The 26380-nt window shown below is 34.9% G+C and overlaps 1 protein-coding gene across 3 annotated transcripts in view; it reads left to right on the top strand.

Annotated features, from left to right (window-relative positions):
- The window catches only part of LOC122220109 (pleckstrin homology domain interacting protein), a 138877-nt gene that overhangs the window by 463 nt on the left and 112034 nt on the right, over positions 1 to 26380 (top strand). For all 3 annotated transcript variants that reach the window (XM_042939210.1, XM_042939209.1, XM_042939208.1), the window contains exons 3-6: positions 88 to 117; positions 307 to 366; positions 15023 to 15173; positions 15261 to 15359. In XM_042939210.1, the coding sequence (XP_042795144.1) occupies positions 88 to 117; positions 307 to 366; positions 15023 to 15173; positions 15261 to 15359 (340 nt within the window). The remainder of the gene's footprint in view (positions 1 to 87; positions 118 to 306; positions 367 to 15022; positions 15174 to 15260; positions 15360 to 26380) is intronic.

Below are 26380 nucleotides of genomic sequence, written 5' to 3'. Positions count from 1 at the left end.
TCGCGGGCGTGGGGGAGGGCGGCGGCGGCGGCGGCGGGGCTGCGGCCCGGGGCGCGGGGCTCAGCTCTCCCCGCTTTGTTGTTGCAGGTGCTGATCCGCGAGGTGGCCGAGAAGGAGGTAAGGGCGGCGGCGGCCCGGCGCGTCTCGCCGCCGCGCGGCCGCCTCTGGGCCGTGCCGCCGCCACCGCCGCCGCTGGGGCGCGGGGCGCGGGGTTCGGGGTCCCCGCCGGGGCGCGGGGCGGGCGGGGGAGGGGAGCTGGCGGGCCCGGGCTGGGGGCCGGGCTCACGGGGCGTCCTCTCCCCGCAGCTGCTGCCCCGCCGCACCGACTGGACCGGGAAGGAGCATCCCAGGACCTACCAGAATCTGGTGAGACATTCACGTCGCGGAGCAAAGAAACTTTTCCCCGAGTCGAATAAAAATTGAATTTCCCGCAATTTTTTACAGAGACAAAAACTTGGCCCCAGAACGTGAAAGCTCCAAAGGCCACGGGGAGGGTTGGGAGGCCGGCGCGGGGGCTTCGGGGGGCAGTGGTCGGGGGGACACGCACCCCGAGGCCGCAGGGGCTGCCAACAATTTATTTGTGATATTTTGTTAATGTACTAGAAATAAAGATACGTCATGAGTGTTGTGCAGTGCAAGGCCGGAGGAGGAGGGGCCGGCGCGCGCGTCCGTGCGGGCGCGGGGGCGCGCGCGAGGCGGCGGCGGCGGCGGCGGGAGCGGCGCGAGGAAGGAGGGCGCGCTTGCTCGCTCGCTCGCTCGCTCGCTTGCTCTGCACGCGCGGTCGGCTCGGCTTTCTCCTGCCCCACACAATAGCTGGTGACTAACTGCTCCGAAGTGGCATTAGCATTTCACAAGCAGGCTATTCAGCCGCAGCGGAACCGTAGCAAGGCGTTATTTTTTTTTTCCTCTCTCGATTCTTTTGCTTTCCTTAAATTCAGAGCTAGGCTTTTTGTTTGAGGGGTTCGGATGTATGATGACACTCGGCCGGAGGCTCCTCTTGCTTTTTTCCAAAACACATTCGCAGAAGTGTAAAAGCCTGTAACCCCCCTGAAAGCCAGAAGTTTAACCGGCTTTTTCTAATTTTGCTGATTCTCGTGCTATTCCGCGATTTCAGTAAAAACTGTTATTGGAAGTCACTGAAGAGTTTTGATTTTTACGCTTACATTTATTGTGGTATGGAACTTGGCAAGTAAAAGTTTTCCAGCTTATATTGGGATGCATTTTGTTTAATAGCTTGAAAAGTAGCTATTTTTTTTAATTTTGTGGGGTTTCACAGTGACTATGTTAGTAATTTCTAAACATGGTCTTATGAAAGTGGACCTGTTGTGGCTGGACGAGTAACGTATTTGTGTTCGGTAGTTGTATTTTTTCATATTGTCTCTCCTAAACCGATTTAGGTTGTTTGTATGAATATGTGTGTCTGGAGCAGTAAAAGCAATCACACGGCGGGGGTGGTGGGGGCGCTTAATCTGTGCAGTGCAACTGACTCGGAACTGATGTTTTGAGGTGGTTCTAACGAGTATAACGTTATTTCATGAGGGCTTCTGAAACGATTAGGAAGTTTCACCTACCTTGGAATTGAATGTCTTCTGTGAGGTGAAAGCATGACAAGATTTTGGTGGCATTTGTTTCATTTGGATGTAGAACATCTAACTTTTGAGTTTAAATCTCTTACGATTTAATATAGATTAAGCGTCCATTAGGTTTAGGAAATTTAATGGAGCCTTAACAATATATTTATTTCCACACTCTGTTTTCAAGTAGTGATCGAGGCTTTCATTAAATACTTTGCTACAGTGAATGCAGGGAGTTTGAAGCAAACTCTAAGATTCAGTGCCTGCAATATTTTAATTTGGGGGGGGGGTGTAAATATTTGACAAAATCCTAAGTGGGTTCCTTGACTTGTTACTTGAAAAAATTATGGAGCTTATAGTATTCTGTTTTTAAGAATTGGGCAGATTTTACAAAACTCATTCTTGCATCTCATAAAAACTTCAGTCACTGAAGATTGCTGTTTTCTTGTAAAATTAAAATGTGATATTACTGCATTTTTAAAATGAAGCAGCTGATGGTATTTTGCTAAATTATGGGAATGTGTAATACTTGCATGAATATCATGTTTTCTCCAGCAAAAACAGGGGCACTAATGTTCATTTTTAGTTTCTTGAGAGGGTTTTTCATTTCATATATTAATAAAATGAATTTATATTCCTTGTCTCTTTAACAGATTTAGAATAGTAAGTGGTGTCTTCTTTAGTGTGTTATTTTTCAAAATCCACCTATTTTGCATGGAAGTGGGGTTTTTTGCCTGGAGTGTTTTCTCCTTTTACCAGAACAGTCATCTTGGCATACTTAAGAGGCAGTTAAGAATTCTCGTTAAAATGTAAGAGTTCCTGGTTCATTTTCTCTTTTTGTTCATTCAGCATATTGTTCACTCCATATCTACTGGATAAAAGACACCTTTTGAAGTGCTTTTATATCCATCAAACTATATAACTAGGTGTGTGGGTATTTGGTTTAACTTAATTTGGGTTTTTGAAATTCAGTTAGCTCTAAGACATTTTGGAACACCATATGTCTAGGTGAGCACATGCAAAATCTCTTGTATAATGTTCTCTATTGTCTTAATTTATTCTTATGACTTAAAAAACTTCGTTGCCTTCAAGTTGAATTTACTTAACATTGGTTTTAAGTTAATTTGGTGAGTGAAACCAAAATAATAACTATTATTTGTGGTTTCAGTAGTGTCTATCTCTATCTGGAAATATGTTGCTCTGTTAACTGATAAATTGACTAATATGTTAAGTGGAAGAATATATATGTCAGATTTAAATTTCTAGAAAACCTCAAATTACAGCTATTTAACATAGATCAGCATCTGTAGTCAGCCTACATGTAAATCACAGCAATTGAGTTTTGACCAAGAGGAAAGTGGAGTTTTAAGAGCACTTTTAAAGGATTACAGGTTTAAAAAAAAAAAAGGATGCATTTATTGCAAGTGTGATAAAGTTATTATAAAACATCATTGTATTACCATCTACCTTAAGATTTAAAACATTTTTAAGATTGAATGGAATTTGATACAAAGTGAAATGGTTTGTTTCTTATATGTTTAATCAGAGTTTATATTTTTAAAAATAGGTTGGTCTTAAAGCAAAAGGGTATATTATAAGCTTTCATCAGAATTGTTATTTTTTAAACGGAGCCAAGCATAGGTAACTTTTTATAGAACAGGAAAACTCAGATAATTTTTGGGCAAAGAGAAAGCTTTGTCATTTATTTCTTATTTTGAATAGTGAAATTAGTTGGTGTATTAAGTTTCGCTGTCTAGTTGTCACTTTAGTTAGTGGTGATTGCATACTTACGGGATCTTGAGGCAGAATCTTTATAAACACTTTTTACCAAATTTGGGATTCTGATTACATTTCTTGCTTACATGGCTGTTTTGTTTTGTTTGTATACATATACATATATATATATGTATATGTGTATGTATATGTATATACATAAAAACTGGGTTCATGTTAAACCCAGTTAAAATGTTAAATGTTAAAAATGATGTAATTTTTATTTTATGTAGTGGTATTTGCTTTTCCTAAAATCATTCCACTTACTAGAAATTTTTCTATTCAAATGAAAGGATTGGGAGTTAGATATGGATTGTGATTTTAGTCCTGTCAGCAGTTAGCCTGCAGGTTACCTCAAGCAGTTACGGAATTTCTCTGGGTCCCAGTTAGCTCATTTGTAAAATGAGTGAATTGAAATTTTTGTAATCTGAAAATTGATTTTGAACAAGAAATAACAATACATTGTCTCTAAAAGCTCAACTCTTTCATTTTGTTGATGGTTATCCAAAACACAAAAAAGTAGATACGGAGAAAACCTACAGATTAGAAAATTATATAAATGCTTTTTATAGTGCCATTCTTAGGTTGTAGTATATTTCTTCTTAGAGACAGGTGAATATTTTTGATACCCTACCCACATTGTAGACTGCCTCTTTACTCTGTAATTAGTATATTTTTCTCCATGGTTTAAGTACTAGTTTTCATAAATTATTGCTAGTCTTAAATTCAGAGAAGAATAAGAACCATGAATAAGATATATTTAAGTATAGATCATAAGTGTGCATGTATTTAGAGTATGCTGATTAATGTGAAAGTTAAGATTCAAAACCTAGGAGACAAGTTTTAGAAAAAAACCAAAAACATGTTTTTGAATGAGGTATTTTTGTTCTATATTGAAGATAATACGGCACTTTTAAAACTTAACCAGTAAAATTTTGGGGGTGGGGGATGACGAGTAATGAAGTGAATGTGCAGAATAGAGTTACATTTCGTTTTTTAATAGAGTATCAGTGAAATAGTAAGATTTGCTTGGTAGTCGCTAAAACACAGCTTTTGTATCCTATAGTCCTTGGGGTGCCTGGGTGGTTCAGTCAGCTGTGTCCGACTTGATTTTGGCTAAGGTCACGATCTTACCGTTGATGGATTCGAGCCCCTCATCGGGCTCTGCGCTTATAGCACAGAGCCTGCTTGGGATTCTCTCTATCTCAAAATAAATTAAACTTAAAAAAAAAAAATCTCCTAATTCTTTTAATGAAAACTACAAAGTTAACATGTTAGGGAAACATGCTGAAGGGCTGAAATGGGCAAAACTTGATCCTTTCTTATCTATGCAGTTATTCTGTTGGTATATATACCATTATTTTAAGAAGTTGGAGGCATTTACAAATATTTTTAAAGGAAACAAAGTACCCGTTAAATTCTTTATACTCCCAAATGATTGTAAAGTGGCCTGAACATAAGGAGGAGTTGGATTATCCCATCGCCAACTACATAATGGTGTTTTACATGACTGTAATGAGGCAGAATAGTACTGCAGGAGCTTGTTTCCAGTCTGTAAAATGGGCTAAAAATAGCCCTATTTTGTAGGATTCGGTGACTGATAACTGACTGGCACAAATCAAGTACGACGTAAAGGTTTGTGTTTGCAATTATCAGGACTTTAATCGTGGTAGTAAAGGTTCCAATTATAGTTTTATGATGCATTAAAGTTTAAGAAAAACATCTTTATTTGAGAAGTAAGTATGCATAATTTTCTGAACATAGCAGCTGCAGCGTAAGAAAGACCGCTTTAAAACTTCAGAAGATACTATCGGTAGAATTATATTGTAGATCCAATAATTAAGTCTAAGGTAGAAAAAAGTATAATAAATACCAAAAGTAAATAATTTTTAAAACATTGTGGCTAGAATTCTAGAAAAAATTTGGTGGTCTGTATAGTGATTCTATGACTGTTTTTTGTGGACTAATTAACATTAAAAAATGTTTGGGTAGTTGAAGTATCCAAAACTGGTTAGAGAATACATGAAACTTTTTCTTTTGGTAGTCAGATGACATTTAGGGATTTGTGAAGGGAACTTGGCTGTTGCTTCTGTCTCCTTCTGTTCAAAGATTTGTATAATTTAAACTCCTCACAATGGTTTGTATTTTTGAAATTGTCAGAGAGGACATGTTTTGTCAGTCTGGTTTAAAGTTACATGTTTTAAACAGAGCTTAATACAGACTTTTTGAATTAATCTTTAAGTGAGCACTAGGTTAAATTAATCCTATGAATGCCAATTTTTTAATCCACTCAAAATTCCTTTGTCAGATCACAAGTTTTTGTTTCTTTTATGTAGAAGCACCTTATCTAGTCTACTGCAGTCATTTTTCTTTTTCCCAAATTTTATAGTTACCTGTCATTGTCACTGCAGAATTGTAACAGATAAAATTGCATCCTACACAACTTGTTCTGGACAAGTAATACCAGACAGGTTAATTTCATTCTTGTAGTTTCCCTGTTTAGGTTTCTGAATTCACAGAAAAGTGTATGTAATACTAATAAGCAAAGTGGACGTTAGTTAACAGTACTAAGTATCCATTTTAATGGGCTTTTTAATTATATTCAAGAAAATCAGGCATTAAAATGAGTGTATTTTTCTTCTAGGGTATTTAAGTTGCTTTTATAATTACATCTAAAAGTAATAAAGGCTATTATATGATACAAACCAAATTTAAAATTTTAGAAAAAAATTTAAAATGTGTAAAGATTATCGATTTCTGCTTTGTGAAAAGCTATGTTATGGGTACAATTATGAGTAATTTGTGAAAACTAATAAATTATCTTAGAATGGATAAGTATATGTTACTGAGCATATGGAATATAGAAGAGTCTATTTTAGAACAGATTGGAGAAAATGATACTTTTTTTTTCTCTATGGAATTTGAGGATTCAGTGTACTAAAAAATCAAAATTATGATATAGAAGAATGAAATATGTAAGTGAGAACGTTTGGTCTCTGTAGTGACAGAGAAGGCAATCTTCAGATATGATGCTGGTCCATCTTTATTTGCCTTACACACACAGAAGCAGCCTATTTGAGCTCAGGGATGACAGATAAGGAAAAGGGTGGTTGGTTGGATGAGAAGTTTTTCATACTAAGAATATGTAGTTAGCAACATGATCTGATGCTCCTTCTGTTTAAGTTAAAACTAAATTGTAAATGGAATGAGGTTTATAATATAGCTTAGGTTATTCGTGATAGCATGGATGATGGCAGCAGGAGGCACGTATTCTGGACTCCAGGTGGCCTGTGATCATGGTGGCATGACCCATTTGATCTTTATCAGGGATAGAGAACAGGCACATAGCCTGTCTTGGCAGAGGTTATAGTAGAAATGCAAGAAATATTTACCTTGTGTCATTTGATTCTGGTTTAGATTTTGAGGAAATAGTAAATTCTAGGCAACTTGGAGAAACATGCATTTTTTTTTTTTTTTAAACAACTTCACTGCCATTGTATGTGTGGTGTTAGTTATTTTGAGTATACTGTTTGAAACTGAAACATGACTAAAAATGAAACTAGTCGTTCTCTTAAGAGTATTTATATTGACATTTTAAGAATACTTTAAGAATTTTCCGTCTTTAAATTAATAGACGATGACTTTTCCAACAGAATCCCGAATTGGAAATTTAAATTCTAGTTTAGTAAATAATGTTTTAAAGAGGATTTCTTAACTGTACAAATTTTGCTTAGGAAACATGATTTAATTTAAAAACAAAACTTCAAAATGTAATATTTCAAAAAGTTAAATTTTATCATGTAGTGTTTTAAATTAATTTTTATAGAGAATCCTTTGTAGTTTCTGGACACCTAAATTCTTGATAAAGTTTTTTTTTTTTTTGTAGCAAAATATAGTCGGATTGTGATGAATAAAATTTGGAAGAGCATCATGAATATTCTTTAAAAGACAGATTTGTATTGATAATACTAGCTGAGTTATCTAAATGAATTCTTAGGTGGTTGATTAAATTGTGAATAGAAGACAGTCTTTCAAGCATGTTTATTGACAGTTAATTAAGGGTAAATAGACCACCAAGATTAATTTTGACACTTAATAAGATTCTGTATTAATTTTATTATACTTCTAATTACAAAGAAATCATAGGCATGTAAAGAGTCCTTGTGAGAATAGTTACCAGATTAGAGGATTTGACTCGAAAAATGTTTATGTAGGTTCTATTGAGTATAATCCTAAGAGCTGTGTGACAGTGGAGCAGGGACAAAAGTTTTGAGAAGGAAACTAACGTAGTGAAAATAACAGTAATCTTGGAATCAGGAGACCTTGGGTTTGATTACTAATTTTTCCTATTTTCTAAATGTATGACTTTTAAGAAGCTGTAACCTTTGGACTTCAGTTTTCTATATCCGTGAAATGGGGAAAATACTTGATCTTATTTGCTTGTGAAGATAAATTTTGAGAATACTTGACACAAAGTAAGTATTCCGTGTATTTTCTACGTGGAAGGCTATCACAATTTTTTAAAAAAATTGCTCAGAAAATGTAAACTAGTTTTAAAGATGGTGGATGTAATTTTAGCCTATACTTTGTAAGTCTGTTGATTTATAATTAGAAGTTTAAAGTTTTGAAAATTTGAGATCTGGTTTTAAAAATAGGTCTTACAGAATGATTAATGGTAAATAGGGCTTTTAAATTTATGATTTTGTTCATATGTTAGAATAGTTGTAAAAATAAGAATTGTATTTCACTAAGCTGACCTTTTAGAATTTAGAACTATAGTGGAGAGCAGAAGTAACTAGCCTTTCAGATTTGAAAAAAATTGAGAAAACGTGAAAAAACTGACATTTTTAGAACAGATCAGGTGTTCAGGACCTAGTAGTGCTAAATATTTGTGGATCTTATTTTCATAGGGACTTCTTAAATTATATGCTAGAGGAAGGACTGATATTTCTAGAGCTCATAGGTAAATCAAGTAGTTTCATTGTATTGATCTGCCTCATTTTGGAAAGGTCCTTAAAATGGTTTCCAAAATGTTTTTTCCCTGCGTAGGTCTAGAAAGATTCTCAACATGAAAGATCAACATGGAGCATGTAATGTGAAGTGTAATTTAAATGACAGACAACTCCATGTCAGCTACCATCACTACCTCCCAAGGTGGTGACTTGGCAGTCTCAGTCTTGTAGATGAGGACATTGAGATGTGGAATAAATGTTTTCCCGCGCTCAGCAAGTTTAAACGTAGACTGTTGGACTTTAGAGCTTTCAATCAAACTACTGACCTTTTCTTTAAAAATTGAGTAGAATTCTTAATGACAGTATGTCTGGTGGAATGCAGTGGCTTCCAAGTTTTTTATATTTTCTTCCCACTGATAAAATTTACCTTTTAACGGTAATTTCCATTGACAATGTCAAAATTTTCTTGGCTGGGAAGAACGGCTGTTTATATGAAGTAGCATAGCAAGCAGAAGCAGATAGTTTTAGGCAGGGATGCAAGAGAGTAAACTACTCAAAGACCTCAGTCTTTCCTTGCTCCTTCCTTGCTATAGTTTACATTTTCAGAAGAGGATCCTGTTGTTCAAATTGTGATAGACAATTCTAGAAATGTTTTAAATATGCAGCTGGAAAAAGGAGTGATAAAGGTTTATGATTTGGGCGAAGGCTTGAGCAGAGTTGTCTCTTTCACAGAATTCTGCTATCCTTGCTAGTGGAAATTTTGATAGAACCAAGAATTGTTTAGATCAGGGGTGGTAAACTATGTTGGTTGCAGGTAAATTGTGTAGGAAACCTGTTTTTGTAAGGCCTCGAAGCTAAAGTTATTACATTTTTAGAGTTGGTAAAAATATGTATGTACAACTGATAGGTGCCTCCAAAGCCCAAAATATTTACCATCCGACCCTTCACAGAAAATGTTTGCTGACCTCTGTTCTAGATATCCTAACATATTTACACAGGGACACCTTTAATTCAGGTTTTAACCATTAATTATGGACCCTTAACCCAAAGATTGTTGTTACTGTATCAAGTGATTTTCTTTTGGGATTGGAGGTGGGAGTGGGGATATGAGAAGTTTGAAAAAGCTCTGACTAGCCCCCTGGTGTTAAGAGTGAATCTCAGTGAGATGACATCAGAGTTTGCATCCTTAAATCAGGCTCTTGCATCTGAGTAGGAGAGAAGATGAGATGTTTATGAAAATTTAAAAGGGGAGCACAGCTAAAAAATAGTGCATTTTCCTTATTTTCTTTTCAGGATAGTAATCATAAATTTTATGGTTTAATCTGTTTGTACCTTCTAACTTTAAGAGTTTAAAATTTTAATCTTAGAAATATTGAGAAAAGTAGGGCTGATCACATTGATTTCCTTTAACCATAGTAGGAGATAACCATAGTAGGAGAGAGTATTTAGGGTTGTCACTCTATCTTTGTAATTTTATTTTCCATCCTTAGTTGTTTATCTTTTTAAAAAAGTTTTGTCTATTTACTCTGTACACCCAGCGTGGGGCTTGAACTCACAAACCTGAGATCAAGAGTCGCATACTCTTCTTACTGAGCCAGCCAGATGCCCCTCTATCCTTAGTTGTTTTAAGTGTAGCCCTTTACCTGTAGGAATTTGTGCCTTTGTGCTAATTTGTTTAGTACTGAAAGTGAACTTTAGAATGTTTCTTTTTCGGTGTAGTTTAATGTCTGTGTTGAAAACTATTCAGAATGTCTATTTTTAAGCTTTCTTCTATATTGATATATATGTATTTGAGGCAATAGGTACTACAGGCAGTGTAAATGAGGGCTGGAGTTACAGTGCCTTGGTTTGATTCTCGTCTCTGCCATCCACTAAATGTGTGTGATCTTGGGAACCTTGTTTTATATTATTGTATAATAATTTCTTCATTAACGGGAATAATAGTTCATATCTCTTAGGGTTATTAAAATAACTGAGCTTTTACATGTAAAATTTACCAACTTACCACAAGGCCTAGCATTTAGAGTGTAGTCAATATGTGTTAGCTAGATAGTGTTAATATTTATCACCCTTAACTTTATAATTTGATCATACTTTTTATACATTGAATGTCTTAAGAAATTGAAAGCAACATGGGTCATGGAAAGTAATCAGTATATTAGAATTGAGGATGTTGTTTTGTTTTTCCCAAATAATAGTGTACAAACCATTACCAAGAATCCAAATATATACATTTTGTTTAAGGGATTTTATTACGATCTCATTTCCGATTTCCCTTTTGATTTTAATTTCCTTTTAGTTATTTACTAGTATAAACAAATAAAATAAAAATTTATTCAAACTAAAAAGCTTAATATTAAAGATACGGTATCTTACTAATTTGAAAATTAAAAATCACATATATGTGTAGTCATATATGAGCCATTTTAATTTTTTGAACCATTTTCATTTTTTAAAATTTGTGTTTGTCTTTACATTTTATTGACCATAGTGACATGGATTAATACTCCTTAAGAATAATGATTTAAGGTAGCAAAAGAAAGTTTTCATTTATTTTTATAAGTATGTATTGGGTGGGTGTGTGTGTGTGTGTGTGTGTGTGTATGTATGTATGTATGTATGTGATGCAGTTTGGACCAAAAAGAGACTTGATTCTTACACTCTTGTAGTTAATGGCGAAGTTGAGAAGAAAAACATTGAATTATTAAACTTTTAGATGTATAACAACAAACTGGTACATGAGTTAAGAAAAAGTTGCCAAGAGTATGTACCCAAGATAACACATTTAGACTGGTAAGATAAAGGAAAACTAGGGAGATTACATTGAAGAGAAGATTTGAAGCACATTGAAGAGTTGTTTGGGCAAGGAAATGTGGGGAAATGTAGAGAGTATGCCACATGGGAAAAGCCTGAGAGCAGAGAGTGCAGGTAAAGAACCTGAAAAAAGGCCAGTGTGTCTAAATGTGGTAAGTGGGGGCTGGAGTGTGTAGGACTAAGAATGTGCCAGATGAAGTAGAGAAATATGAATGGACCATACGTGCCTTTCAGGATTTGTAGACCATGTTAAGGAGTCGGATATCTAAAGAGCAAGGAAAGTCTCTGAAGTGTTTGTTTTTGTTTTTTAATTTATTTTTTAATGTTTATTCATTTTTGAGAGACTGAGCGTGAATGGGGGAGGGGCAGAGAGGGAGGGAGACAGCATCTGAAGCAGGCTCCAGGCTCTGAGCTGTCAGCTCTGAGCTGTCAGCACAGAGCCCCACACATTTCTCGAACTCACTAACTGCAAGATCATGACCTGAGCCAAAGTTGGACGCTCAACCCACTGAGCCACTCAGGTGCGCCCCGTCTCTGAAGTGTTTTTAAATTTTTTATAAGTGTTTATTTTTGAGAGAGAGGCAGAGCGTGAGCTAGGGAGGGGCAGAGAAAAAGGGAGACAGAATCTGAAGCAGGCTCCAGTCTCTGAGCGGTTAGCACAGAGCCCTGTGCAGGGCTCAAACCCACGAACTGCAAGCTACAGTCGGACACTCAACTGACTCGAGCCACCCGGGTGCCCCTCTGAAGTGTTTTAAGTAAGGGTGACTTGACCAGATAAAGCTTTTGGAGAGATCATTATGATTGCAGTATACAGAGTACCTCTGGGATAGAAGAGATTATAGATTCGAATGAGGTTGGAGGCATGAGTAGATGTGGGAGAGATAGGGGTTTATTGCAACGATGATTTTGAATTGGATTGTTGTGGAGAATAGGAAGGGAAAATCAATTGAACTTGGTGACTACTTGGATAATGGGAAGGAGATGGAGGAATGGGCAATGTAAAAAATACAACTTTTTCACTTGAGGCTGGATGGATAGTGTTGCCGTTTGTCAGGGTAGAGAACATTTTGGGAGGTGAGTGTTGACATGAGGATTATGAGTTCATTTTGCATATGTTGAGCTGAGGAGGGCTTGGGATCCAAAGAGAGATATCTTTTAAAGAAGTTTGATGTGTAAGCCTAGGCTACAGTTACAAATTTTGGAATCATTGGTATAATAATTGTCCAAGTAGGAAGTATTGAGTGAGAAGAAATAGGGTCTGGAGCTGGACTCTGGTAGAACTCTGGTAGAACAAGTGAACGAGATCTAAGCCTGTGTTTACCTATATAGGTCATGGACAAGTAAATGGGCAGTCTTAGGATATTGCAGGGGTCTTAGGAACCTTCAAAACAGGGCAAGATAGAGTTGTTTGGGGGGAAGAGGATCATAGCTATGATTAGATTCTCACTGAGGTCTAGATAACAAAATATATGAAGAACAATATGATAGAAGTACTACAGACTGCTGGTTAGTGGGGTAAAAGAACATTTTGGGAAGGAGTATAATGTGCTATGGAAATACAAAGATAGAATGTCCAAAAAAGGGGGGCAGAGGTATTGTAGTAGGTCATAGAAGGCAGTGAGGCATAGACTGAGACATGAAGAAGAATGAGTTGGGGAAGGTGGATGGGCAGAGAAAAGATTTCCAGCAGACGGATCAGCTTGTATAAAGTTTCAAAAGCCAGAAAGCCCCTGAGGATTTTAAGAACTGAAAGTATCTGACTTTTAAAGTGAAAGTTGATTTTGGAAAATTGAAATATACTAAATCACCAAGGGAAGACTAAGTCTGAGAAAGTGGATTCATAGTATTTTATTCAAAGACACAATTCTGCAATAAAGATATTCAGATTCACTACCTGAAATGAGTCTTGCAAAATGACTCCAAAACAGGATAATCACAAAACTAAAGTTATTAAGTAATGAACTTTATGATTAAAATAAAATTTTTAAAAGAAATTTTGATTAGTTTAAAGAAAGCACATTAGAATAATGATATACAATTTAGAACTAGAAGGGACTCTAAATATTCTAGGCTTTTTCCTTTAAATTTTACTTTTAAGCAAATTAGGGAAGATTAAATATAATTTTAAAAATTCATATTTGGTAATATTCTTCTAATTTTTTTTTTTGCTTAGCTAATCACCTTAGTGTTTGAAAAAGTATGTTTTGAGTCAAGATGGTGATATTAGGGAAAAGGAATCATAGCTTAATAAGTTTAGGAAATTGTATTAAAATCAAACAGATTTATCTCAGGATTTTTCAGAGGTACATAATATAGTATATATAGTTTGTATTGGGACCTCTTTTCTGCCATTCTTCATTCCACTAGTACTTACTGACCATCTACTATATGCCACACGCTGTATTATTTTAAATTGTCGGTGTAACAGTATGGCTCTCTGTTGTCTCTATGACAGGAATGTATTATGATAAAAAGTAGGTTGGTTTCTCTTAATTGGCTTCAGCTTAGAAGGATGAATAGTAGCTAACTTTATAAAAACACCATTCATGTTCTTCTATAGTTTGGGTATAACAGATACTGCAAGATGGAATGAAATGATTTAACCCTTCACTTCCCTCCCCAGATCAATCTTATAAGGAATTCATATTAAAAGTGCCATTACCGTGTGTACTTGAGTAGCATTTCTCAAACACTTGGCCTCAGAACCGCTTTATGTTAATAAAAATTACTGAATTTTCTTTGTTTACATGGAATTATCTGTTCATATGATTTAAAAATTAAGGTAGATTATAAAATATTTTATTCATTTAAATATAATAAACTCACTTCATGTTGATTAACATTTTTTATAACAGTTTTCTAAAAGTTTTGAAGAGTGGCATTGTTTTACATTTTCAGGGATGTTTAATGTCTGGCTTAATAGGTTTCTTATATCTGCAGCCTCATTTAGTCTGTTGTGATATCACATGCCACTTGACCTTTGGAAAAATCCACCATGAGAAAGTGAAAAAGAAAAATAATATATTAGTATTATTTATGACTTTTACTTTAGGAACCTTCAGGAGTTCCCAGAACTCACTTTGAGAACAGCTGAACTATAATATTTAGGTGGTACATTGACAAATTTTTTATAACTTGATACCCTAATCATGAAATGATAAAATAGTATACTTTTTTTCTGTAATTCTCTTTAGATTCTTCTAAAAGACTTTCAGGATGGATAATAAAAATATTAGAATTTCATATCTTGGTTTCAAATGCTATCATAAATTAAACAGTGTTTTGAAGTTGTTCCAAAGTGCCCAAACTTTTTGTGGTAGGTAGATTTATTTTATAGTCGAAGCTTAGTTAAATCAGTAGTTGCAGTTTGGCCTTTCTCTCTAAGGTTTTTTGTGAATTACAAAATTCATCATAGAGGCTATATAATTGTTTTTAAATTTTGTGATGAGTACATGAACTATCGGGTTTTTTTTTTTTTTGTTTTGTCCTTAATTATTCTGGAGATATTCCTTATGTAAAAGATTCAAAACATTTATTATATTTTGTAGTTGGATGACTTGTTTGAAGCTTTTGAAAATTAAAATTTAAACATCATTTTAGATTATAATGCTATATAGTTTTTCTTCAGTCAGTATTTGCATTGACTAGAATCTGCTAATTTATAACTTGCTATATTTAGGTTACATTAATTCTTTAGCAGTTTTTCTCCTCACTGAAGTAAATGATGGTTGGGGTAACTATTCTGTGAGTCAAGTGGTTGAACAGAACAAACATGAACTTTGACCCCAAGTAAAATGAAATGTGGACTAGCCAGAACAAATTATTCTATTTTTTAAAGTATATTTTATTTATTACAAAGAACTATATCACTTTATTTAGCAAGTATTTTATATGTCTTTCACATAATAGGTGAAGTATTACAGACATTTAGCACCTGATCACTTGCTGCAAATATGTCATCGGCTAGGACCTCTTCTTGAACAAGAAATTCCACAAAGCGTTCCTGGAGTACAAACTTTATTAGGAGCTGGAAGACAGTCCTTGCTACGCACAAATAAAAGTATGAACAATTTGTAATAGGATTTAGACATTCTTTTTTGTGTATGTGTCCTACCTTTGGATCCATAAAAATATGTGTGTTTAATAGGCTGCAAGCATGTTGTGTGGAAAGGATCTGCTCTGGCTGCATTGCATTGTGGAAGACCACCTGAGTCACCAATTAACTATGGTAGCCCACCCAGCATTGGTGAGTTGTTTGAGTTCATTACCAAGTTGATATCCTCTTGGTAAAGAGCTTTTGAATATAAAAATGTTTTAGTTACTTCAAGAGAATTTCATATTATGTGCATTAGCATTCAAGTAAGGAAAAAAGCTATCATTTCTTTTTACTATGTCAGTAATCTTAGTAGTGAAGTCATGATATGTAATTATGGATTGTATGTATTGTACGTAATGTAGGCTAACTAGCTTATTGATATTCTATTTTTACAGAAAAACTGTTTTCCTAAAATGTATTAGATTGATTTTGTGGGTGACTGTATCACAATACACATTAGTTATGATGGTGGAAAACAAAAATAGTTCAGTTATTTTTTTATAAAGCATAGTGTATTTTTCTGCCTTTAAAATTTCAAAGAAGGAAAACTGATGCAGATAGGTCTTCCTTTTGAAATACCTCCTAGATTCATCCCTTGTCTCTTCTACCTGGTCCTTGGTCTTCCTGGATTACTGTAGCATTTCCAAACCAGTCTTGCTTTCAGTGTCTTCTCCCTCTTTCCCTTCCGGGTCATACTTAGAATACTGTAATATTAATCTTCTTTAATTCTACCCTTGCTGTGTTGTCCTTCTACTCAAGGTAGTATAAAGAGGTTGTTTAAGGTATTTTAATGGTGTCATACTTCCTCTAGCACCAATCTAAACTTCTAATTTTCAGAGACTTTCATATTTTAGTCATAGCCTTTTCTCCCACCCCCACCCTTTTGCCTATCCAGGAGCGTTATTCTCCCTCTCCCACCTATCCAAATCGTACTTACTTCTTCCTTTTCTGGATACTTATACTGATCATCAACATTGCAGTTCTGCCTTTTGCTTAAGATTTATATGGTATATCTTTTTTCACTGTTTTACTATTAACCTTTTTGTGTCCTTTCATTTCCCATATCTCTTAAAAATAGCAAAGAAGTGGCTTTTTAAAAATATAGTATGGCAGTCTTTATGTTTTATGTAAGGCATTTTGTTCTGTATGTATAATTATTGATATATGTGAGTTTAAATCTCCTAACTGTTGCTGCTTGGAAATCTTGCTGATTTTCTGCAGTTTGTCTGTGATATGCCTTGGTGTCTGTGGGGTTTATTTTTCTTGTTTGAGATCCATTAGGTTTCTTGAATCTGTAATGTCTTTTACTGGCACTGGAAAATTCTCAAATATTATCTTTTAAAATATCATCTTTGCTCCATTCTCTCTCCTTTGGGACTCCAGTTGAACACATACTAGACTCCCTTACTTTATCTTCTCTATCACCTCTTTTTTTACGATTTCTATCTTTTTGTCTCTGTGATGTATTCTGGTTTGTTTTCACTGACCTATTTTCCAAAGGTATCCTATGTGACATTTGTATGGCAGACAATCGTGGATGATTTTTTTTTTTTTTTCAGTATATTGTCTTGGTTACATAATGATATTTATTTATTATCTATATATAAAGAACAACTATTAAAACAAAGGATTTGAGACACTAGAGTATATTTGCACTTAGAAAATTATACTAGGGGCAAAATGGTTTTGTTGAAAGAAGGGGAAGGTAAAATATTAAAGGAGTTTCACTGGTAGGGAGAAGTTTATCCTCTCTGTGAAAAACTACAGGTCTGTATAGTAAAGAGAATGTGTTATGTTATTCTTTCAACACATTGTCATGTAGCCCTGTGGTAGGCAATGCAAGTGCAAGAATGATTGACGGTACATAACTTTCATCTTAACGTTTCCTATGTGAGTAATTACTATGTGCCAGGCAGTACTCAAAGCATTTTTCATTTATATTCTCTTTTAAAACCTAAATGGCCTATAGGAGGAATTGTTCTTACTTTATAGAGAAGGAAATTGAGTCATGGAAAACGTCGGCATTTTGACCAAGGTTACACGTTTAGTGAGTCATGAAACCAGCCTGACTCCATTATGCTGTGTCTTATTTTCAGTAAGCTAAACTTTCAAGTCGTAGCATTTGGCTATTCAAGAAAATTGGTGTTAAGTCTCATGGTCAGATCAGTAAATATTGCTGACATGGATGTAGGGAATATGACCAAAATGTCTTGAGTTTTTTGTTACAGCAGAGTAATGCAACTGGTATATTCAGGTATCAGAATTAATTACCAAGCTGGTAATTTTTGTACCTTTCTGAAAGACTTAATTTCATAAGGGTTAAGATGAATGCTTTTTTCTTCCATTTGTATTTTCAGGAAAATACTAGTTCTTTGTATTTAAAAAAGTAACTATTATAATGCCAATTTTACCTGCTTTTTCGTATTTGCATATAGTTTTTTAAGTTCCCAAAGAAAAAAAGCTGGACTAAAAATGAGTCTATTTATCATAGTCATAGTTTAGTATTCTCTCTTTTCGGTTCACCTTGGTGACAGTCTTGAATGTTTTGTGACTGCTACAAAATTGGGAATAGGATGGAAGTGGAAAGAAAAAGTTCATCAAGCTTTTGGCCTGCATGGTGATAAGGTGTATCATTTTACGTTATCGCAGACTATGGGTTAGAAGATTCTTTTTTTAAAATATGAACATTTGTAGTACTGACTTAATTCTTTTGTTGATTCCTCTTTGCTATTTTCTGTCTAGCTACTTGTAAAGATTTTCTTTGCTCTTTCCTTGATCTATGTAGTACTACCAAGTAAAAAGGGACGTAAGGAAAAAACCTTATCATTTTAACTTTTCATAAACTATGGATTTAAATGTTTAATATACATCTAGATATTTAAATTTTGAAACATTTGAGATACAGAAGTTTTAAAAATAAACTTTTAACTTGGAAATAAATTATTTACTGAAAAGTTGCACAGATAGTTCACAGTTCCTTTTATACACCCTGTGCAGTTTTTCCTAATGTTGTAATCTTATTACCTGGTACATTTCTCCAAACTACAGAACCAGCATTGGGACACTATTATTTAACTAAATACCAGATCTTATTCATATCTCACCAAGGTTTTCTGTTAATTGTGTTTTCTTGTTCCAGGTTACCAAACTGCACTTAGGAATTTAAGATTTTTTTTTTTTTTTTTAATGAACTTTCTCTTGTAACTCAGAAGATCATGTAAGATAAGTGTGGTGATAAATTGGATTTTCCTTTCTTAGATTTTTGCAGGCTATATGCAAACTTTTGTACTTCTCAATTTGAGTATTTCACATTTGTCTGAAACTTTAAAATGTGTAAAATAGAACTTCTAACCCTGTGAAACTTGTTATTCCAAGCCTGGGAGTTAGACTTCTTAATTCATTTCTTAACATTCACTTAGTAAATAAGGCATGTGTATTTTATTCTAATCTCTTGAGTCTGTTTTTCATTACCATTGCAATAGCCACATTTGAGGCCTTGGTACTTCTTGCCTGGAGCTGTAACATCATTCATTCACTTACTAAGTAATTACTGAATCTCTCTGCATTCATTATATCTGGCATTGGGCTAGCATCTGGAATTTTAGGATAAATAAGAACATGCTTGACCTTTGCTCTCCTTGAACTTACAGGCTACTTGATCCCTTGCCTCTAGTCTTATTCCTGTGCCCTAGGATTTAGCTCTAACTCAAGGTTTTGTAACTTTGGCATTGTTTATATTTTGGGCCGGAGAATTGTTTGTTGTAGGCTACTGCCCTGTGCATTGTAGGGTGTTTTATCAGCATCCCTGCCTGTGCCCAGTAAATGCTAGTAGCATTTCCCACCTTCTGCCCCTGGAATTGTGACAACCAAAAAATATCTCCAGATGTTCCCAAATGTCCCTGGGGCAAAATTGTCTCCAGTTGAGAACTCTAAAAGTTGTAAAAGGCATGTGTGATCCTATCATGCCTCCTTTCCCTCATTGACTTTGAATAGTTTTAACCATGTAATGTTGCTCATAAGACTGACCTTTTCCCATCTTCCCGCCTTTTCCTCGCCTCTACCTGTACTCTAGTTTTGTACAACTCCTTGGCAGTTCTTAACAGTGAGCTAAACCCTTAACCCTTTGTCTCTGCACGTTTTATTTCTATCTGCAGTGTCTCTCTTTTTTGTTAGTTCTATGAATATTCATCCTTTAAACTTTAAATGTCTGCTTATACTTACCTCTTCTATAGCTTTTGTCACATAGTTGTGTCTATTTCCTTTTCTTTTTCTACTATACTGTTAGGACATGGAGGTTAGAGATTATGTTTCATTGCTCTTTATAGACCCAACTCCTCGGCATTAGTAAACGTTAAATGAAGAGGCAGTTGGTAATTGATGAACTGGAGTGGGACTCAAAAAATTCAGCAGTGTATAGGGGGTGAAAATTGGAATAGATGGTTGGAATAGCCAAGAGAGAGACTTGGTCCAAGGATATCATTGAATTAAGGGAAAACCTCAGAAGCTGGTTTTTAAGAAATTAAGGTTTATTAATGAATTATCAGTTCATTACACTTGAGATGTCAAAAACCCATACCTGTATCATTTAAGAACCAGGTATTGAGCTTATCTCAGTGTGTCTTTACCCTATTTTATTTTATAAATCCCGATTGCTTTGTATCTCCTAGTCCTTGATGTAAATTGTGAAAATTGAACTGGAATTCATTCTCAGGGCAGGAGAACCAAAGCAGTCAGCTGCTTTCTAGTCCTCTAGAACCTCTCTTAATGGGAGAGAAATAAAAGAAAAGAAAGGTCCTACTAATCTGTTATCATTATCTCCTAACTCATTTTCTATGGAAGAGATACATGATCATGTATTAGGCATAATAACAGATTTACTTTCAAAAATACTTATGATCTCAGGTATTGTGCTTTCTCCAATCTCCTTACCCATATTATGCCTATTTTCAGATATAATTTACTCTGTATTTGCCTATGTTAATAGGCATAATTTAATAATAAATGACATTAGTGGAGGGAAGCTGGGAAAGAAGAGACATAGGTACATTAAAGCTGTTTTTAAAGTTAAATTCGGGGATTCATTTAATGCATGTTTATCTTGTGGAAAAGGTTGTAATAAAGTAAAACAATCTTTTGCTAATTGCCTGTTTAAATTTTTTGACATTTACCATATTAGCCAAGTAAACTTTTTATGTTTAGGTTTTCCATATCTCATCTTGTTTGTTGTTTTGCCTATGTAGTTCTGCTTGTTGCTTCTGTCATTTTACTTGCTGCTTCTGCTGCAAAGTTCCAGTTTTGGTGGGTGAGGATAAGGAGTATTGAGAAATCTCATTCTGTGTGAGTGTAAGGAAAGCTTTACCTTGAAAAATAGCCTTGCTACACAAACATGCAGTTGACATTAAGAAGCTTTTTGCATGAAAAGAAGTTTTAGATCTCATCTACATTTATAGTTTTTTCTGAGAAAACTAGTGTGAACAAAGGCAGCAAAGATTTGCTTAAAATTAGATTATAAATCTTGACTCGGCTTTAGTCTAGATGCGTGGCCTTAGGCAAATTATTTAATTTTTTAGCCTCTCAACTTCCTCATTTGTAAAATAGGGGTGAAACTTACCACATATGGTAATTTGGAAACTTAAATGAGATAGCAAAGTGACTGCACAATGTAGACTACACTAAATGTAACTTTTTGCCCTTTCTTTGTGTAATTCTCATTTAAGGCATTATTTTGCTAGTAAATCTTGAGTACTTTTAAAGAAAAGGGTCTTTTCCCCTTCTATTTTTACTGTGCTGTTTTGCCACATTTCCAATATTTGACTTATTCTACAGTTGGTAGTTTTTTAACATAATTTGGCACTGGGCTGAGATCTGGAGGTTAGAGTTAATTTTTTCCTCATGTAACCATGTTTCTTACATAAGTATTAATAACATTGTATGTTATAAATCTGTAAGATTTAACATATAATTTAACATTTGACATATAATTCAGTAATTTGTAAGATTATAATAATAATCTGTAGTTTCTTTCCTGTTCATGTATTCTTTACCTCATATTCTGTTAAGTTTTGTACTTTTTTTACCTCAGTCCATACTTTATCCTAAGTTAGGCATCTATTCATCACTTATTTAAATACATTCATTTTGACCTATTTTCTCAGTAACCATTTTCTCTTTCAGAACTCATTTTCTTCTATTTTTCTAATCTTAGTAGTTTTATAATTTGTGTTGTTTAATCATTTCTGACTTAGCTATATTTTTTGGATTTTTATTTTTTGGTCTTGGTTTCTGTTTTTTAATCTTTCCCTTGAATGATATTTATTTACCTTTGTTTTTTTCCTACTGTACTGTTAGGGCTTGGAGGATAAAGATTATATTTTATTGCTCCTTATGGACCGAATTCCTCAGCATTAGTAAATATTAAATGAAGAGGAAGTAGGTAATTGATGTAATTAATGAATGAGGTGGGACAAGAAAAGTTCAGAATGACATTCATATTTCCATTTGGCACAGGTTTTTGTTATTTTAATTCTCTTCCTTGCTCCCCTTCCTCTCCTCCCTCCGCCTCTCTACTTCCTTGTTTTGCCTTCTAAGAATAGGTAACTGTGAGAGACTCCTAAGATGTATTGCATTTTTGTTTTAAGGGAAATAAAGCTAATGTTCATTATGCCAAAGTGCCAAATATATAAAATAGACATTATTATTTATTTTTTTCTTTTGCTTAAATTTCTTTTCAAATTTATGATTGACCAGAAAAGGGGAAACACTTTGAAGAATGACAGTTTACTTAGTTGAGTTCAAATTGTTGCTCTTGTAGCTGTGTTTTATTTTCTTTTGTTAATAATGAGAAGAAATTCTTTTTAAGGTCATAGATGTGATGAGAGGTATCATCTGTGCCCCCTGCCCTCTTGTTGTACTATGTCTGGCAAGCAGTGTCAGTAGTAACTAGGAAGCATTAGCCTTTCATTACCCCCTTTTAGTTTGTGTCCCATATTTTTCCAGATTGTTTACTTTGATGTTGAATTTCATATCTGTTTAAGTGAAGCAAATTATCTTATTTTCTTCATAAAGTCTCTGACTTTTTATTTTGAATTTTGAGGTTAAGAATTGAACGTTTTCTGGGGCGCCTAGGTGGCTCAGTGGGTTGAGTGTCTGACTTCGGCTCAGGTGACGGTCTCACGGTCCACGAGTTCAAGCCCCGCATTGGGCTCTGTGCTGACGGCTTGGAGCCTGGAGCCTGCTTCAGGTTCCATGTCTTCCTCCCTCTCTCTCTGTCCCTTCCCCACTTGCACTGTCTCTTTCTCTCACAGAAATAAACATTAAAAAAAATTTTTTTAGGGACGCCTGGGTGGCTCAGTCCCTTAAATGTCTGGCTTTGGCTCAGGTCATGATCTCACACCTCACGACCTCACAGCTTGTGAGTTCGAGCCCCATGTCAGGCTCTGTGCTGACAGCTCAGAGCCTGGAGTCTGCTTCAGATTCTGTGTCTCCCTCTGTCTCTGACCCTCCCTACGCTCGCTCGCTCACTCTCTCAAAAATAAACATTTTAAAAATTAAAATAAAAATAACATAAAAATTTTTAAACCAAAAAAAAAAAAAAAAAGCAAGGAATTGAACATCTTCCTAGACATCTTGAAACTAGGAAATCCATGATCAGGCTGAATAGATATTTATATGAAGAGAGCAGCAGTTTGTTCAGCTCCATAAGGAAGACGAAGGGGAAAAAATGATGTCCCATAAAGTCTTTTAAAAAGTAAAAGAAAAACTGTGGTTAGTAAGATTTAATTTTACAACATGAAGATTTGATTGTTCAAAGTCAATATTGTGGTAGTATATAATACCTTTGAGTTTATAGAACATGTTGTCTCATTTGCTTTTCATAACAACATTGCAAGATACCCCAACTTTATCAAAGAAGCTGAAAAAAAGAAGAGGTAGTGACCAAGTCAATTATCCTTGGTTGTGTTTTTCTGAAATATGCATTTAACTTTATGTCACATTTATTTAGCACCGTTTTGCCTTCTCTGTGAAATTCTTTATGCATTAGCCTTGTACCACTTGTGTCCATTTATTGATTTGGGTATAGGAGCCTTTGAATTCAGAATGTGAACTTTAGAAAGATTGAAACATGGTATGTTGTTTCAAGTTTATCTCTTTCCATATAAATAACTTAATTTGAGAGAAAATAATTCAGTTCCTTGAGAAAGCATTATTAACAGTCTTGTTGGCAAACTGATTACATTCTATTTTAAAATGAAATTTTGTTTTTTGAGCCCTTTGATTTCTTTTGCAAAATCAGCTTTTGCTTTTAGCCATATTCCTTGTGATCTGTTCTCATTGTGGTCGAGAGATAAAATGGCAATCGGTTATCCCAAAGCAAATCTTATGTAATTCCCACTTCTTTCTCCTTAATAACCTTTAACTTCCTAAGTTGGGGGAAATAGTCCAGAATGCCTTACCATAGCTTACAAAACATTCTGGAGTCTGTGCCCTACCTTCCCATCTCTTCTCTTGACACTTCACCCAGTGTGCTCTGTGTGCTAGCCATACCTACTTCCTTATATAGTTTGAGTGCCATGTTCTTTCCAGCCTCAGACCATTGCACATGCTCTTGCCTCAACCTAGAATATGCTCCCTTCCCACCAACATTCTTTGTTCCACTTTCAGGTCTTAGTTTAAATGTCTGTTTTTCAGAAAAGCCTGACTCACTGATATGCAACCCCTTCCCTCCCCTGCCATATATTTAGGGCCCTCTGCTGTATATTTTAAGGTTTTTCTGAACCTTTTTTTTGTTTTGCTGACACTTCTTGTTATAAGTCCTTGTTTCACGTCTGTCTTCCCTGCTAGACTACAGTCTTCATGAGGGTAAGTACTGTGCGTTTTCTTTCTCCGTTACATCCCTTAGTCCATACTTGGCCCATATAGGTGCTATATAAATGTTTGTTAATTTAAAATTAAATGATTAAAATGTTTGGCATAAAACTATATAGCTTTAAAAAAATGAATTTTTATTAAAATTACTATAAAAACATTTAAAAGTTTTATGGTTGAAATACCATCAGACTAGTTTCCAAGAAAGAAAAGAGGAGGAAGAATAATACAAATCAAGTAATTTTACAATTCTAGTAAATTTGAATCCTTGTAATTGTAATGTCTGTTTTCGGGGTTTGTTTTGTTTGTGCTTATGTACTTGGTTCATGAGATTTTTTTGCTTAACTCTTGGAATCATCTCTTTACTTTCTGTATTTTATTTTAGTATTTGTGCTCTCCTTTTTAGAGCTTATTTGTCTTTGTGGTATCTGTTAAATCTTAAAAACGTGGTGTCTTTCATATGGGAGGTACAACTAAACACCAAATTGACTATGTAGAGATTTGGAGGGTAGCTACTGTGCATACTAATTATTTTAGTTAGAGTAGTAAAATAAAGAGAGAAGCTCTCCTGGGTGCTGTGTTGCCCAGGTGATTATTTTACTTTTCTATTCTCTCTTTCCTTTTTCGTGGACCAAAAGCTGTTTACAGGATTGTCCTTGTAATGTTACAGACCCCTTTTACTATAAAACTAAAGTTGGGAATTTTGTTCATTATAGTTAACGGTGATTTATTTGCCTTGTTCTCGTGTTGGTTAGTTGCTAGTTACTGGTGCAGAATGATACAAAGATCAGATGATGATGTAGAAATAAGCCAGTCTGTGTTGAATTATTTTCCAGATTATCTGTGGCCCTCAAATTACGAACATTTGGTTGTTATTCCCTACTAATGTCTATATTAGTAACCTCAGGAGAATTGTGGCAAGCTTATCAATTGTGGCTCTATGGTGAATTAACTGTTAAAAGTTCTTTCTTATAGGATTCCTTCCCAAATAAAATTGAACCTACACTGTCTTTGATATATTTCTCTTTTACTTTAAAATTTTATTGGGAAAGATTTTAGAAACAAAACTTACAAACAAAATTAATGGTGCTTTGTATTATTTTATGGCTTTTGAATCAAACCAGGTGTAAATTCTTTGTAGTCTTATCATTCAATTCATTGTCATATAGACAGTGGTTATTGTCTGTTTTATAGTATACAATTCTGATGCTTCGGTATGCTTAGTCTTAAGGGTTCTTTTTTTATGCTTAAATAAATTTAAATGCTTTGCATCTTTATCCTTGGGCGTGTTTTTCTCAGGTTTTGAATTTAAGTTAATCTCTTCAGACAGTTTAGATTTGTCATATTGCTCTTTTGAGTTCCTTGAGACAGACTGAGCTATACTTTATTTAATTAAAATTAATCAGAATGAATAGAGGAAATAATCAGTAGAGGAAACTTGGAAATCAGAGAACAGTTCAAACAGCAGTCAGTGTCACTGGTTAACTGCTATTACTGCTTTGGCATATTTCCTTTCAGTCATTTTTTTTTTCTAATATTTGTTTACCTAACCACCATGGTAAGAGTGCGCTCTTGGGAGTAGATGCCTGAATTCAACCTTGGACTTCACCTCTGGGAAAGTTAAATTTTATCTTTCAGTTTCCTTGCTGGTAAGGAATATCCCCTTCTTGGAGATAATAGTATCTGCCTTAAAAGACGGGTGAGATTAAATGAGAATCAATGTAAGATGCCTGGCATGTACTAAAGCACTCAGTAAATATTAGCCATTATTTTCCAAACCGTTATTTCATAATAGTGTTCTATAGCCATTTTTCTCCCCACTTTAGTAATTATATTGTATTTTGACATTTACCCACATTATTTGAAGCAGATAAGACTTTCTGTCATTAGATTTTTTTTAAATTTTTTTTAACATTTATTTATTTTTGAGTGTGAAACAGAGTGCAAGTGGGGGAGGGGCAGAGAGAGAGGGAGACACAGAATCTGAAGCAGGCTCCAGGCTCTGAGCTGTCAGCACAGAGCTTGATGTGGGGCTCGAACTTGTGAACCACCAGATCACGACCTGAGTTGAAGTCGGACACTTAACCGACTGAGCCTCCCAGGCACTCCAGTCATTGGATTCTTGAAGTCTCTAGCTCTAAGCCTTGGTGACTTTTTCCTCATCACAGCCATTTTTGCAAGGTATTTGATTCCTGGCTTTAGCATAACTTCTCTTTTAGAGATTCATATAGCTATTTTTTTGTGACCCCATAGTCATATCTTCTTTTCATTAGAACATTTTTGTGGTTCTTTAAAATGAATAAAAT

This window comes from Panthera leo, chromosome B2, assembly GCF_018350215.1.
Source record: "Panthera leo isolate Ple1 chromosome B2, P.leo_Ple1_pat1.1, whole genome shotgun sequence".
Lineage (NCBI taxonomy): Eukaryota > Metazoa > Chordata > Mammalia > Carnivora > Felidae > Panthera > Panthera leo.
Note: the sequence above shows the minus strand (reverse complement) of the source record. Positions and strands in the feature narration are given on the sequence as shown.